This window comes from Corvus cornix, chromosome 18, assembly GCF_000738735.6.
Source record: "Corvus cornix cornix isolate S_Up_H32 chromosome 18, ASM73873v5, whole genome shotgun sequence".
Lineage (NCBI taxonomy): Eukaryota > Metazoa > Chordata > Aves > Passeriformes > Corvidae > Corvus > Corvus cornix.
The window spans coordinates 6,005,732-6,022,401 of record NC_046347.1 but is presented as its reverse complement, the minus strand read 5'-3'; the positions used below and the strand labels follow the sequence as shown (position 1 = coordinate 6,022,401).

Sequence of the window (16,670 nt, the reverse complement as noted above, 5' to 3'; positions counted from 1 at the left end):
TGAGCAAGACCTGCTCCATCAATTAAGCTTTGAGTTAGGGAGATCTGAGGTCTGTAATGCAACCTGGAATGCCAAGAAACAGAAAGCACAGCCACGGTGGCATCAGTGCAGGGCCACTTTCCGTGTTAGACCCTCTCAGCTACCTGGTGTACAGGCTGGGCCAGGTCCTGTCACCTGCTGAGCGTGGCAAATACAGACACCATGGACACACAGCTGCAGCACAGAGCCTGGAGCACCTTGTTTTGTTGCAGGTTTTAGGAATTCATAGTTTTACGACAAGCTTGAATAACAGCACTTTAGGGAACTGGTGCCAAACCTGTGGTGTGCAAATGGAGATGTTCCCATGGCTTCCAGCACTGCTGTGGCTGTGTGAGCCATAGCATAAAATCCTCAGGATTGAACTGGTATATTTATTGTTGTTTTTTATAACTTTCAGTTGTTCTGGTTGGTTCCAGCTCAGTCTGAATCAAAGCTTAGAATAAAAGTGAGGTGCAGGCCTGGCACATGCTCAGGCTGAGTGCTCAGCACATCTTTCACCAGAGCCAGTGGAGTTTCTCCAGGAACATAAGTTAATTTAGTTCCCTGTGTAGAACTAAGAAATATTACTGAACCCATTGCACAGATTCACTTCAGTCTGAAAATGACCCTAATTTAACCTCCCTTATTTACTTTTAGGAATTTAAAGCTGGGAGGAAATCACTTGCTGAGTATCACACAGCAGCAGCCACAAAAGGTTGGAGTCCCAAGACCCTGCTTCCAACCCCATGGGCACCATTTCCTTCTAAAAATGCAGGTTCGGTATAGAAAAGTCACATTGCTTTTGTTTGTGATGTGATTCAATTTATATAAACAGTAAGGTTTTAACCTGCTGTACTAATTTAACTTAACCCCAAGCCTTAATTCCCTGTGATTTCAGCATGAAGGAACCATCTCTCTGTCCCTTGGGACTGCTCTTTTTTTAGAAAGGTTATGAACCTTTTAGTGGAGGAAAGTTCGTGAGGTGAGATTAAACTGCTGCAGATTTGCATGATTTTGTGCTCCACTGCGAGACTTTACCAAACCACTGAATCTGTGGAAGTTTGGAACCCTCATTGTGGCTGGGAGCCTCTCCAGGAGATGCAGAGCAGCTCCAAGCAACTGGGCTTTTCATCAGGCAACGAGTGTTGGCTTCTCCAGACAACCTGGAAGTTCCAGAGCTCCTCCGAGGGTTTGGTATCCACAACTTCACTATAAACAAGCTAATTTCCACAAAATGGAACTATTTCCATTTATGCAGATACCATGAAATCCTTTTAGCATCAATTCTGTCTTCCTGGAATTTAAATCTAAATTAGGACAAAACTCCTTTTTAACGGAAGAGTTATTGCCCTGGTTTGGCTTTGCTGGCTGCTAGCAGTCCTGGCTGTCACACAGCACATCCGCTGCCCGTGCCCAGAGGGTGAGCTCTGCCAGGAGCAGTCCTTGCCTTCTAAGTTGGGCACATTAAGAGTCTTTCCAAGAGGTGAACTATTTTGGTTTAGTTCTCCCTGTGTGCCACCAGATGCAAGGCATCACACACTCTGCACTGGTTGGGCCCAGACAGCGGCCAACAGGAGTTAGAGCAGCTCTTCGGGGCTACTGATGCCCTTCCTGGAAGTGCCCAAAGGAGCTGAAGTGCAGTTTTGGTCTGTAACGGTGCTCCTCTCCTGGCATTCATTCAGCAGCACATCTGAACACAGGCTGGAGGTGCAAGTGATGTCTGCAAACCAGTGATGACCCACTTCCATTGATCTTTTGAGCAGCTAGCCCATCCTTCCTGCCCTGGCAATGGGATGTTTGTCTGCATTTAACAGCTTTTTTTTCACTGTTGCTCTTTCTGATTCCAGCCAATTCAACACACATTCTTATTTTGATCTTTTATTTTTCGCAGAGTCCACCTGCAGCCCACAGCATAGCAGGGTCTGCTGAGATGCAGCACTTTCCTTCCATGGCAGTTTTGGAGATAACGGGTCCGATCGTAGGTAACATTTAAGAGATTCACATGGTTTAATCGTTACAGTTTCCCTGTGCCTTTAGGGCAAACACGTTGGGCTCAGCGCTCTGTCTCACCAATTGCTGGGATTGTGTTTAATGACAGACACAGCAGACGGTCTTTGAGCTGGAGGGTACAAAGGAACCGGAGCATCATTAGCGGTGAGTGTTTCAAACGCTCTATAATGGCCTGATTTTTCTCCAGTTGAAGTCGATGTAAATATTCTGCTGACTTCAAAGGGGAGCGGGGTGAAGTTACGGCCAAGTACTCTTGGAAATCCCACCCAGTGCTTGATTTTTCTTGACCTGAACGTCAGTTCAGTCAGCTCTCCTTCCACAAAGGAGCTTTCAGGAGTCCTGGAAAAGCCGCCGGAGTGCTTTTAGTCTTGGGTTCACATGGTAGCAGCATGTGAATTGTGGCAAATCTAGAGAACGATTCAGCCCTCCCAAGTCCTGACTCCACTTCTGCAGATGTCTGGCTGGCATCGCTCTTGCTCTCTCCTCACTGACTGTGGGGGAGTTTAGGGCGATGGGATTCCCACGGAGGCACCTCAGTTTGGTGCGGTGAACTCCTGCAGTGGGGCAGCAGAATGTGGGGTACTCTCACAAGACCTTTGGCTTTGCTGTGCATCAGCCAGGAGAACAAGCTGGTCAAAATGCCTGAAAAATCTTTACATTGTGGCATGAGCTGTGGCTTTATCTCTTCCCAGCACATAGAAAATCGTCATGAATTATTTTTCTCTTTTTTTTCCCCCCGGGGGGGTGGGGTGTATGTGTGTGTTTTTTCTTTCATAATTTTACATGTTTTCTTTTGTGCTTCTGTAACACCATACTTTAAAAGCTCTATGAGAGTGGAAAATCAGACTTTTCTATACATTTCCAAATATTTCCATTAACTAATTTCCTTTTGAAGTCAATCAGATTTGTCAATTTGGAACTGTTATCTCCACAGGAACCATTCCCATCTTTGCCACTGACTTTGTGAGCCCAGACCATTTGCTCTCTGCACCACAGCTTCCACCTCCCTGAAGGAGACTATAAAGCTCACAAGTGGGTCAAGTGACATCAGTTTATCTTTGAAATCCCAACTTCTTGCCATTCCCACAGAGCCGTGCGTGAGTGTGAGGTGTGATTTGCTGCAATCTCAAAACTGTTGGGAAAAAATGGTGAATGCAAAAATTTTATCTCCAGCCATTTGTTCACATCTCTTCAGCTGCAGTTTAAGCACAGCCCTTTCACTCACACACACACACACACGCACACACACACACACAGAGGCTTTTTTTAAAAAAACTTTGCCATGGCCAGAAAACTAATAGTGTAACCGTTTCAGGACATATATTTGTACTTTCTCAGCTCCTTTTTGATTTGTCTGAGGAATCTGGTGTACCCATGGCCACAAAAAAAAACCAGGTTAGTGCACAGTAGAGGCTTTCATGGCCACTAATCTTGATGACAAAATTATTCGAACAAACACTTCTTGTGTCACCAATATATATTATGTAAAACCTTGTGACTTTGATTATGTGTCTATAATACAGATTAGTCTGTTTGGGTGTTTGGTGCTGACCTCCAATAAGCTCCTAAAGTATTAGCAAGAATTTGCAAGTGACAGGCAGGCAGAGGTGCTGTTCTGCCTAATCCCATTCTCAAAACTCTGGCTATATATGTCTGAACAGTTTCTGCTGCTTTCCCTGAGGCACCAACCAGGTTCTTTCTTCTCAGCCCCCTCCCAGCCACCTTTGTCCTTCTTTCCACTGCTGCAATGTGTCACAAATGTTGGAAGATTTCACTAACCTTGTGGACCAGAGCCAGGGAAACAGCGAGAACAAATTTAGAATAGGAGGCAGAGAATGTACCAGCTGGGAGGTGATGCTGTCAATCTCCATGGAGACCTCTTTAGTTACAGCTTTGCTAATTACTCTGATGAATTGTATAGAGGTTGAAAGCCTGGCCAAGTCAATAGAGAGTTCCAAATTGACTGGCCGTGTCTTGGGCCCACGAGGGATACACAGGGCACAGCCCCTCGGGGTAACCAGTTATGATTTGCACTGGGGGCTTTCTCCTTGATGGCCAAAACACAGCCTAAGGAGAATCCAAACACCTTGCTCTGATCTTCTGCACAAGGCCAGGTTCTTCTAAAGAAAAGAGCTCTGGAGAAATAAATGTAGATCTCATCTTAGCAAAACAATTTTCTTCTCAGGCACGCAAGTGAACCATCTCTGTCATCCTGTGAACTTCCCACAAGAGTCAGCTCCTGCAGGAGATGAACTGGGACAAGATCCACAGAAGCCTTTTGACTCAAAATGCCTAGACAGGACATGCTGCTATGCAGGATTCAGGCAACTAGTTATATTTGCCCCTTATCCCCAGGATGAACATGTTTCATGGATTAGTACTACAGACACGGGCAGACAGGAATGCAGCCAAAAGTCTGGAGAAAAAGCAAAGGCAGTCCCTTGTCTGCACAGTTTTCTGGGTTAAAATGTCTCTGAGCTCAGAGGGGGATTGGGCTGACACCTGGGGATCCTGCCACCACCCCAACATGAGCAACAACCATCCTCGGGGGGAGAAGTCTGGATCCACAGCACTGCAGCCCAGGGTTGTCATTACTTGAAGCCAAACTGGCTTTAGACACTAATCCACTGAACAATTTCCAGTTGTTATCAAAATCTATTGGACTTCTTAACCACGAGTCCCTGAGCTGATGTACCACATCCCTCAGGTTCCAGCTCCGTGATTTGTTTGTTCAGAAATTATTTATTTGTTCTACAAATAGAAACAATGTTAAATTAACAACAGGAAAAAAAAATCAGCTGTACATCATGCCTGATTTCTAAAGGGATTTGGCTGCCTGAGCAGATCTTTCCCTCCCAGATCACCTTTCCCCCAAATATCAGTGCCATTTTCCAACCTCTTCCTGTCAAATTTCACTCCATGCTGCAGGCATGTGCAGCTGTGTGCATGAGTGTGTGCTCACACCTGCTAAAATGTCCCTCTTTAGATGCTCAGCTCCCCTTGATCCCCTGCAGGATGCTCAGCAGGGCTGAAAATCCATGAGATAGCTGGTTGCATTGTAATTCAGGGATGCTCCAGGGTGCTAAAACCTGTCCTGAATCCCAGTCCTCTGTACCACTATAAGCAGAGCAATTCCTGCCAGGTGATTTAGTGAAAAAGCTGTCATTTAATGGTCAAAAAATATTCTGGAGTTCACTGGAAGGATTTTTTTATCTCATTAAAAACAGAGGAACTTGAGTACAGCCCTATCCACCCTGACTGAGGTGCTCATCTTGCCTGGCAGTAGGCAGCTGGAAATTTTTTGGTTCAAAGCTTGTTCCCTTTAGATCCTTTGGCAGAGAGTAGAACACAAGGGGCACCTCCAGAGGATGATTTGGCTGTGCTATTTTAGACCCTTGCCCTGGGAGGAGATGAATCTGCCTCTGTGCTGCATGTTTCCCCCCATGGACATGAAGTGAGTCTTGGGTGACACAGGCCCAGACTTGGTAACATGGAGGTTTGAATTCAACTTAATTCACCTACAGACTCCCACAGGGAGCTTCCATGGGGTCAGCACAAAAACTGGTATAGCATAAACTGCTTCTCCCATGTGACTTTGACTTCCTCCTTTGAAATTGTCTCCTCTGCCTTCAAACTCTCATTGAAAGGCCCAAAGTGAGCAGCACAGATAAATTTAAATCTAAGTGAATATTGGGCTTGACTTTTAATTCCATCTTTATTCTCCACCAGCCCTTCCATTTCCCTGAGCCTTAATCCCATCACAGCTTTAAATCTGTGTGTGTGCATTAAGTATCATATTTAAGATTTGTGACTATCCCTAAACCTTATTTCTAACAAGTCCACAACTGCAGTATTGGTTTAAATTGCCAGAAACATTATTTTGGTGGGTTGGGTGGGGACTGAGTGTTTCAAATATGATTGTACAGCTGTCAGTATCACTGTGTAACTGGGAATTAAGCCTTTAAAAAGATGTTTAATCATGACTTTCAGTGACTGAGAAGTTGGTTTAATGGAGTTACTTGGGGAATGAAACCTGAAATGCAGAGGGAATAAAAAACTTCATAAGCCTTAAAAAAAACCAGGAGCAAATAGCAAACAGACAGACCATGGTTTCTCCAAAAAAGGAGAAAAGAACCAATCCAGAGGATCAGGCACAGTCAGAAGCTTGCATAAAGACATATTAACACTTAACCAACAAAATCTGGAAAACTTGCTGTGGGGACAAAGACTGGCCCAAGCCTCCCCTGTGGTTGCTCCAAAGCTGTGACAGCGAGGTGCTGGCTCTGCCAGCAATGCCATGGGCTCAGGGCTGTGCCCAGGGCTGGTGAACAGAGAGCACTGAGCACCTGTAAATCAAACAAAGAAAACAAAACATCACCGACCTGTGCTCCACACACACAGGCTCAGAACTCAGCGTGTTCCCACTGAAGGTCAAGGGCATTTAACATTTGGGAAGCAAAGTGGCTGCTCTAGCCATGAGCACCGTGTGCGATTCCCAGCAGCTTCCAAAGGCGACGGCCAGCGCTCAGCCGGCATCCAGATCCTGCAGGCCCTGCTGCTCTTGGCAGGGAGGCGTGTGCATGTGTGCCCTGCACAGGTACAGGCACAAACCCAGCTGCTGTGTGGGAAAGGAGCAGGGAAAGGACAAGTTCTTGGCTCTGCTGGGAGCTGGTGAGTGTGACACCAGTGCCAATAAAGGGGCAGGGGACACACGCGTGCGAGGGGGTCTGAGGCTCCACACGGGGGCACGAGCAGGAGCGTCATGGCGGCGGTGTAGAGGTTTGAGCCAAGGGAAATTGCTGCTAATCCTCTTCCACACGGCCTTCCTTGCAGGAGGAGATCTCATGACTCCAGGGAGAAGTACATTGTGTAACTAAGCAATGGTGAACCCAAGCTCCATTTAACAGGGCTTGGCACAGGCGCAACAGAGTAGGATACTCATCCCAAGAGAGCGTGAGAGAGAGCATCTCAGTGCATCACCCGCCGGCTTCGAGTCCTTAAAAGCCCTGTGTGGCTTTGGGAGAGGAGCTCAAACAGAGGGGGGGGAAAAATAAAAAAAAGCCCATAACCCCCCAGGCCGCAGCTTCCTGCACCAGCCTTCCCTGCGCTTGTGTGGAAATGTTGCATAATGTCCCTTTGCACCACACGAAGCTTGGAAATCTGCAGGATCAAAGCTGTATGGAGACACTATGGATGCGCCGAGACAAATTTAAAGGCATTTCACAGTTATAACAAGAAGCACAAAGCCGCACTCCGGGCTCCTCTTGCTGTTCCACTGTGACATCTAGTGGCAGTGGCACTGGAGAACGAGGAATTGGTGTTCCTGGTTTTAGGCCTGTCCCTGCACTCACCTCCTGAGTAGCTTTTCCCCATCCCTCTGAGAGTTGTCTTGTATGATATTGGAAAAAGCTCTTTTGCCACTAATCCTATTGGATTTTTATAGATGTAAAAAATTGGGATTTAAAGATTTCACAGTGTGCAAGAGAGCATCCTGCTTCCTGGAATGTAGCACTAGGTCTCCACTTGTGTGTGCCTTGTCTTTGTTTTACAGCTTTATGGCACAGACACTGAAAATAGACAAAAGGGATCGTGGGTTAAAGAGTGATCATTTAGGATGCTTTTACTGAAAAAGCAAACGAGTTAAAATGAAAATATTCAGGCCACAGCAGTGTGCAGTTGAAGGCTGGTCTTCCAGGTCTCTGAGGTTTGAATTTGCAGTTGTCACCAGGTAAATCTTATTTGCAAACCATTTTCCAAATCCAGTTGTTTCTCATACAGTTTGTTGAGTCTTTTGGTAGCAGCTGGGCAAAATTTTTGTTCAATCTGTTGCATGGGATCAAAAGCATGTGATTTGGTGTGAAAAACTTGCCACTGAGTCACCGTGTAACCTTTGCCATAGTAGTTAAAAATGTCACTTCTTGCTTGTCCCTCCTGCCTTCATGCATGTGGTTTGCAGGGCTGCTTCTCTCTTAGAGAAACATCTGGCCTGTGGGCCTCTGCCTCTCCCGACCCAATTAAAAGGAAGATGAACGTTTGTGCTTTGAAGCTTCATTGGTATGGAGAGATATTTAGGAACTGTTTGGATGGTAATGCTGCAGGCATCGTCTTTACCTAATTGCCACAACCGCCAGAGAAGGAACAGCAGAGCACAGCAACAGCAACCCAAGTCCTAAATTAAATGGTAGGTTAAAAATAATGTCACTAATAAGAAAACTAAGCCATAAAAGAGAGGCAATGAAATAAAAATATAGCTTAGTGAAAATTTCTCCTTGGTGGCAGACACTGATGTCAAAACAGAAAGCCTGGAGTTAAATGAGCTCCCCAACACACGCCACAGTGATTTAATGAAGAGTGTGAGCAACACACTGGAGAGGGAAGGGCTGGGAACAGGGGGTGCCAGGGCTGGAAGTGTCTGGGGAAACCCGTGGTGGGTTTCACTCCCAACCCATGGATTTTACCCATCCTTGCAGTCCTTTCCCAGCCCATGGAAGCCTCACAGCTCGAGGGCAGGAAACAGGCTGCTGGTTAAAAACATCCCGAAAAGGGCAAGGCCACTGTGATGGATGAAGGGTTGGACTCAAAGACCTTGGAGGTCTTTTCCAACCTAAATAATTCTACGATGTGCCTTTGCCAGGCAGGCAGTTTTTACCTGCAGCTTTTCCCCTCTTCCCAGGAGCTGTGTCCCCTGAAACCCCCACAGAGGGCTCAGGATGTCAGGTGAGGGTGGGATGAACCCGTCAGAGGAAACACTCCAGTCTTGGATTTTCACCCTGCTCCCATCTCAGTGCCTGGGGTGGCACAGAATCACAGAATCACTGGGGTTGGAAGGGACCTCTGGAGATCACCCAGTCCAACCCCCTGCCAGGCAGAGTCACCGGGAGCAGGTGACACAGGAACACATCCAGGTGGGTTTGGAACACCTCCAGAGACAGAGACTCCACAGCCTCCCTGGGCAGCTGTTCCAGAGCTCTATCGCCCTTAATGTAAAGGAGTTCTTCCTAGTGTTGAGGTGGAACTATTTGTGTTTTAGTTTATGGTCATTGCCCCTCGTCCTGTCGCTGGGCACCAATGAAAAGAGTGTGACACCATCCTCTGACACTCCTTGGATATATTTAAATGCACTGATGAGATCCCCTCTTAGTCTTCTCCAGACCAAACAGGCCCAGCTCTCGCAGTGTCTCTGCATCAGAGAGATGCTCCAGACCCCTCATCATTGTGGCCTTCGCTGGACGCTCTCCAGCAGCTCCCTGTTTTTCCTGTGCTGAGGAGCCCAGAACCGGACAGAGAACTCCAGGTAAGGGCCGTACCCCGCCCGGGGCAGCGCCAGCGCTGTCCGCCCGCCCCAGGCTCAAGATGGCGGCGGACGTGAGGGCCGGAACGGGGCCCCGGGGCGGGCAGGGCCCGGCTCCGCCGCGCTGAGGCCGCCCGGCTCCTCCCGACGGGCTCCGGAGCGGCGGGGAGGGGCCGCAGCCGGGCCGAGGGGGGGCCCTGCCCGGCGACCGTGGCCCCGGCCATGAGCGGCGCGGCGGAGGCGCGGGAGCTGGAGGAGCGGCTGCGGGAGGCGGCGGCCCTGGGGGACGTGGCGGAGGTGCGGCGGCTGCTGGGCGCGGGGGCGGACATCGACTCCCGCAACGAGATCAACGGCTGGTGAGGGGCGGCGGCGCCGCGCGGGGTCCCGGCGCTGCGGGGGACGCGGGGCGGGCCGGGGTCGCTGCGGGGCCCGGCTCTTTCCGCCGCTGCCCTTCTCTGAGGCGGTGTTCGGGGTGGTTGGGCCCGGGGCTCCCCCCGACCCACCATCAGGCGCGGGGTTGAGGGAGCTGGTTCGGGGACGGAGCTCTTGTCTTTCTTAGTTTTCCCATTTACAAAAACGGAAAAGCTAATCTCGGGAGGCGCGGAGATTTACTGCTAAAGAGGATCACGATATAAACAGGTCGCCCTCCTTCCACCTGTCACAGCGTGTTTGCTCAAGGTCCTCGTCCAGTCGCTCGTGTGGGACAGCCGTGAGAGCCACTCTGCAAGGCAAAGGAGGGCCCTGCCCTGCACAACTTACACATTCAGAACTTTTAAAAAGTGCCTCAATGAAGGAAACTTTATTCCCAGTTATCACTTTATGCATAACTCGGGTGAAGCAGGACGGGGCTGGTGAGGAGGAGCCAGAACGAGGAATCCCAACCCTTCTGCTTCCTTCCCGCAGGACCTGCCTGCACTGGGCCTGTAAGCGGAACCATGCCCAAGTGGTGTCCTGCCTGCTGGAGGCTGGCGCAGACAAGCAAATCCTCACTGCTAAGGGAGAGCTGGCGGCACAGCTAACATCGAAACCAGACATCCGCAAGATTTTGGGAGGTACCCTTCTCATCTTCAAAGTTATCTAGAATTCTTGGTCTAAACACTAAAGTGGTTTTAGTGCTTTTATCTGAGGCAGTAATTGGCAAAACCTTGGCTAGGACCATTGTATCTCACTAGATAGCTCTGATTTATAACTGGAATTCATATTTGGGCAAATAGACGTGCAGATTTGGGGTAGAAAGGCCTTGTGTTCTGAGCTGTGTCACCAAGAAGTGGAAGAGCTGTGTGGTTTGGGAAGTGTGCTGCTGCACTCTTGTTTGCTGTCATTAAGCTAAAGCTGGCATGCAGGCTGCAAATGAGGGCTTTCACAATTGTACAGTTTGCTGTGGTCTGACCATGATCAATATTACAAATCCCCTCAAAACAACTCTTATCACTCAGGAAGTTACGCCTTCTGAGCACCTTGTTATAGTGTGACTTGCCAGTATGATTAATTTTTGCCCTGTAATTCTGCCATCTTACACTTTTCATATGCACAGCAAACCCAGTTAGATGTTTGTGACACTCCTGAACACAGCAAGCGCCATCAGTATCTAGGTACTGTGCTCCAGATTAAAATTCTTAAGCGCTTTACCTTTGGAAATGTGCTGTCTTCTGCTAATTTGGGCAAGGTGCTCATCTCTTGGGCTTAGTTTCTGGCAAACGACTCACCTGTTTTTAACATCTAAACTGTCAAGCACGTGTGGATGAACTCTGCTCACAGCTCTCTTATTTTTCTGTCTGTTAAGCTTTCATGTGTTTCCTGGGGAATAAACACATCACTTACCTTCTTTCCTAGTTTTTATTCTGGGAGTGTGGTATCATTGAGCAAATCTTTCTGAACTGCTTTGACATCACTATTTATGTTCTGTAATATTCAGTCAGGCAGGAATGTCACTTACTGCAGTGCTTTTATGCAAGAGAAGAGCTTGTTTGGGTATTACAGCAAGTAGTCACTTGCCTGAAGAAGTATTGGGTTGAATTTGCTGGCCTGGGTCATAATAAACTCTTTACAGCACTGCTATTAAAAGCATTTAAATATGAGATTGAGTAAAAGACTCCTGGTCATCCAATTCATTTGAAAGGGCTGGAATAAAACTGCTAGAAATGATGTGTCTTTCAAAGGTTATTTTTTCCCCCACTTTTGTTTTTAAAAAACAGAATATACTGAAGATGTTGATAGGTTTTTCTTTCACTTTACACCTACTGGCCTCCAAGTGTTACATGCTTGTTGTGCTTAGCGTCATTCTTTGATGACCTTGGAATGTGATGTAGTGTCAAGACACAATAGGAAAACGAAATATATTCAAAATGAGAAAGATCTATCCAATAACATGATGGTTTGTTTTCTCTCTCCATCCCCTACCCCTCATTTTTGAACATCATCAATAGAGGAAGAAACTGAATGTCAAGGAGTGAAGGATTTAAATTTGCCCATTGTTGCGAACTACTTGGCCAACCCACCATTCCCTTACGTTTACACCGAAGAAAGCATTCCAGGCAGCTTGGCAGAATCCCAGAATGAAAGTGCTTCCATCTCTTCTGCTTCCCAGAGTGAAACCAGCCCTTGTCCATCAGCAACTCAGGCCGAAAGCATCTGCACGCCCACGTCGTGCAGCAGTGATGAGGCTTTCCCAGCACCGGATGCTGCGGCCGGGCCACCCCCCGTGCCCACTGTCACTGCAGCCTCAGCGTGTGCCACCCCAGGGGTGCCCAACAGCCCCGTGTGCCCCCCGGCCATGCCCCCCAGTCTAGGGCTCTGCTCCCCGGGACAGTCCAGCCAGGCCATGCCTTTGCAGCCCGACACCTCCCCCAGTGGCTCCACACCTGCCTTCCAGCCCTTCTTCTTCACTGGAACATTCCCGTATAACATGCAAGGTAAAGAGGTGCCGTGTCTCATCCTTCTGTTACAGTTACTGGGTGAACAATGAAGTTAAGTAATAATTCCACTTCAGACTCTAGTAGGAGAGAGGCAGAGATGTTGAATTCTGTTGCCAAAAGTGCCCTGAACTTTCTCCTGCTCAGTTAAGTAAAATGTCTGTTATACTGTATTTTAACCATGGTAATACTTTGCAAAACAATGGGAAAGATCAGTCCATGTAACATGAAAAATTAGATTTTGCACTGGATTCACATCAAATGCAGATCTGGTAGTTTGGTAACAACTCGACTTTGTGACTGGATGGATCAGTTTCAACAGTTGTTAACATGGTTCTCCTGTGTATTTTTGCTGGAAGCTTCTGTTAACTGCACAGTGTTTCTCAGTGAGATCACAGGGATTGTATTAGAAAACCTGAATTCAGAAGATAATGGTAAATACTGTAATGCTAGGTTTCGGTTGGTTGTCTTTTTTGTTGTTAACCTTTTGTTTCTCTGTCAGAACTTGTGCTCAAGGTCAGAGTCCAGAACCTGAGAGACAGTGACTTCATTGAGATTGAACTGGACAGACAAGAACTGACCTATCAAGATCTGCTCAGAGTGAGCTGCTGTGAACTGGGCGTTAATCCAGAGCAAGTAGAGAAGATCAGAAAGCTACCCAATACACTTGTAAGAAAGGTAAGAATAGAAACCAGAGATTAACTTGACTTTGCACTTTGCAGACATCAGAGAAGGTATTTTTGTAAAGATTGGCAAAATGCCACCTTTGTTAAATAAAATCTAACTTAAGATGACAGATTCAAAGGGATATTGGACTTCTCTTAAAACTCATCGTAACTTTAAAAAAAATATTCTTGTCAAAATAAGCAGAGTATTTCTGCTCCTAAAACATATGGAATTATTACAGCTTGACTTTTTAAAACTGTATCAGAAACAGTGCATTAGGATGCTTTTAACGTAATTGCCAAGTACTGCTTCACTGTTTGCCTAAAAAGAACGAACAGTAAGAGGAAAAGATCTCCACAAATTGGCATATGAATAATTTAAAGATATGCTGTTAACAGATGAACCTGCTCTTCTGTTCCAAAAATACACATTCTGGAGGTCTGTAAATGAAAGTGGTCACAACTCTTGGTTAAGTGACATGCACAAATACAGCCAAATGATAATGAGATTCAAGAAGAAGAAAAAGGTTGAGGAAAAAAACCAAACAAGCAAACCTGCTACACCTTTAATGAGTATATGCTGATAGAATTTCTTTTTTCATTATTTTTTGCTATTATTGGGTGTGATGTCCCTGGAATTTTAGTTTTTACTTCCTGTAGTTATTTTATAAATAGTAACAACCAACTATGTCAGGAGTAATGTGTTATTCTGTCTGTTTCTTACAAGGACAAGGATGTTGCCAGACTCCAGGACTTCCAAGAGCTGGAGCTGGTCCTTGTGAGAAGTGACAGCTCTCCTTTCCGGAATGCTGGGGCCGCACTGACGGAGCGGCCGTGCTACAACAGCCGAGCATCCAAGCTGACCTACTGACCCTGGGAGCTGCCTCTGCAGTGGGACCACCCGGCAGTGACACGTGCTGCCTTTGGAAGGCAGAGAGTTAAGTGTGTGTAAAACCTTAAGTTATTGTTAGGGTTACTATTTTAACTAATAGTTTATATTTTATATTTAATATCTCGTTTGCTTTTATTTTTTTACTTGATACTGTATTCAGCCAAGGGATACCTCATTTGTCTAGTAAAATCACATACTTCCAATGTATTTCAAGGAAGTTTATTGGTTGTATTTGGCAGCAGGGGGCATTGAAAGACATAACTATGGATATGAAAATTATGTTAAGTACACCCACTCTGACCAAGTAAGACTCACGGGAAGGTTCAGGAAATTGTGTGTCTCTGTGTGTATATATGTATTTTAAACTTCCTCATTAAATTAAATGAAAGAGACACACAATGAATAGTTGCTCTCTAAAAATATAAATGTGCAAGTCCTTAATCTCTTGCCCCTCACAAACACTCACCAAGATGTGTTGTATAGAGATACTTAATGCTCACAAGCAGCAGGAAAAACCCTTTTACTGGGCTGAAAATAAGTGGAATAAGCATGTCCATATTTAAATATTTATTTCCCCTGTGAGAATACTGTACTTCCACCAAAAAATGCAAGTCTCTCTTAAATGTTCCTTAATTAAGTCCCAATCGAGTTAAAGTGCCCTTTCAAGAGAAAGCCCTTGTTTCAGGAGATGGGGAGGGGATCCCCAGTCTGTGTCCGTGGTTTTATTTACTTTCTGACCGGTGAAAGCGTGTGCATTACTCACACCAGGTGTCAGTATTGTGAAGACAGGAAAGCTCTTTGTGGTACTCCCTCGTACACCAGTTCCAGGGGGGGTGGTGGTTGATGCTGTGTGAGGAGCAGCACAGCAGTGTCCTCACGGGAGATCACAGGGAAGGAACACAGCATGCGTTCATGAGCCACTAGATGGGAAACGCACCACGAGCGAGTAACGAACTCGGAACTTTTCATCGTGCACAGTCTACTGTCACTGTAGCATTGTTTTAGTCAGGTGAGTACTGAAAAGGGCTGAATGCCTCTTGGTGCTTTCAACTTTTTTTTTCCCCCTCTTCTTTGTGGAGAGTGAAAAAAATCCCAACTCTAGTTAAGCTACAGACTGTTTAACTTTCATTTAAGCAAGTCAGTAATGAAAAAAATGCAGCTGTGGGTTAAAGTATTTAAGTCACAGCATTGCTGGAGTATAAACAGCCTGAAGCTCTTCCTGATAACATGGCAGCCTGCAAAGCTACACTTCTGGAGGCTGTTTTCTTTTTTACCAAAAAATATGATGCTGACCTTTGCACCAAAAACCTTAATTGGGTCATGAGGCAGGTGGAAGGATGAGGGACTTGCTTTTTCTGCATGAGCTGCTTTTTCTCCCCTCCCTTCCCCCCGCCCCAAATTGTATTGATTTTCCTTCCATCTCTGCTTTATGAAGCTGCTCTAGAGCAGTTTCTGCACAGCTGGTGCTGTGTTTGTTGATGATCTGGACTGCAGTGTTGACAGTCGAACTATAAATAGTACAGCACCACCATGGCTGCCACCCTCCCTCTGTCCTGCTTTACCTTGGAAGACTCCCTCAAGCTGCTGCATGCCAGAAGAACTCAGAAACACCTTTTCTGCCAGCAGAGGAGATGCTTGACTCTGGGCTCAGGATTTCACCAAGTTAATGTTAGGCTTAAAATTCTTGCCTACTGCAGTCAAAATAATTATCATCCTTTCCCCCCTGTTCCATACACATCACCTCAACCCAGCTAACTTCCCATTCTCAGTCCTGGTTTTTCTCCAGCCAGGAGCTGAGCTACTTTAATGCCAGATTCAACTCCTGGGAAGCTCAAGACTGTGACACAGTATGAAGTAAAACTTCTTAACTAAGGTTCCTGCTTTGTTTTTCTTGCAGGACAGGAAAGAAGGTTTTATTTTAACAATTGTGTATTTATCTTTACAGCACAGCTTGGAGGCTAGCTCAGATTATGTGCAATAACTGTCTGAAAAACAGTAGTGGTTAAATGGCTCAAAATTAATAAGTATATCTAATTCTTTCCAGCTCCTTTATTTAGGTAATAAATTATTTAGGAAATAAATTTAGGAAGTCAGTGTAAGGACTATCTCCACTAATTACAGAACATTCTGCTATAGGGCAGCTGGTTTAAAAAGCTTTATTTGCTCTAGTTTCCACCAGTAATAACTGTTAATGTATTAATACAAACTCTACTTATAATCTGACTGTAATAACAGTAAATCTATGCATTCAGAGAAATATTTTTGTATGTTTTATGCAGTTTGATAAACTCTAAGGCACACTAGTTACATTAACTGGTTTTTGTTGGGCTTTTTCTTTGAACAATAAACTGATGGAATGACAACTGAGATTAACTTTACAAAACTTACTGTTCTTCCAAGGACGACTTTTGTTTGCACTACAAACTTGTACTGAACTGACATTGCTACTCTTCACTTATATTAAAGTATCAGTTGTTTCAAGTACCTCTATCTCTTCCTTTATCAGGGTGGGGAGTAGGAGGATGTGAGGGGGATCACTCTAGAGTGGACAAGACACTTAAAATTTTAATGCAACTTTGAAAAATCATAATAGGCCAGTACATTTTTAATACCTAATAAAAGACTGTCAGCTGCCAAAACCAGTATGGAGAAAGCATGTAAGAGATGCTTACTGACATCGACTACTTGCCTTTTGCCTAGCATTCCTAGAAAAATCTGGGATGGTGTTTATCCTGGGCTTGAGCTCTGAAGATAGTTCTCTCACACAGATGAATCTCTGTGGAGATGTTCGTACAGTCACAGCTGGAGGTAGTTGCTAGAAAGGCACCATGTTTCCTATGCTCTGCAAAACAGAATTTTCCTTCATCTTCAAAGCATTAAAG

General features: G+C 45.8%; 1 protein-coding gene across 1 annotated transcript; it reads left to right on the top strand.

Moving 5' to 3' along the window:
* The first annotated feature begins 9,526 nt into the window (after positions 1-9,526).
* On the top strand, positions 9,527-16,272 carry LOC104694358 (ankyrin repeat domain-containing protein 40-like). Its single transcript, XM_039562209.1, has 5 exons — positions 9,527-9,675; positions 10,223-10,371; positions 11,746-12,231; positions 12,734-12,909; positions 13,624-16,272. Exons 1-5 carry the CDS (start codon positions 9,542-9,544, stop codon positions 13,765-13,767), a joined length of 1,089 nt encoding a protein of 362 aa, XP_039418143.1. The 5' UTR covers positions 9,527-9,541; the 3' UTR covers positions 13,768-16,272.
* The last annotated feature ends 398 nt before the right edge of the window (positions 16,273-16,670 follow it).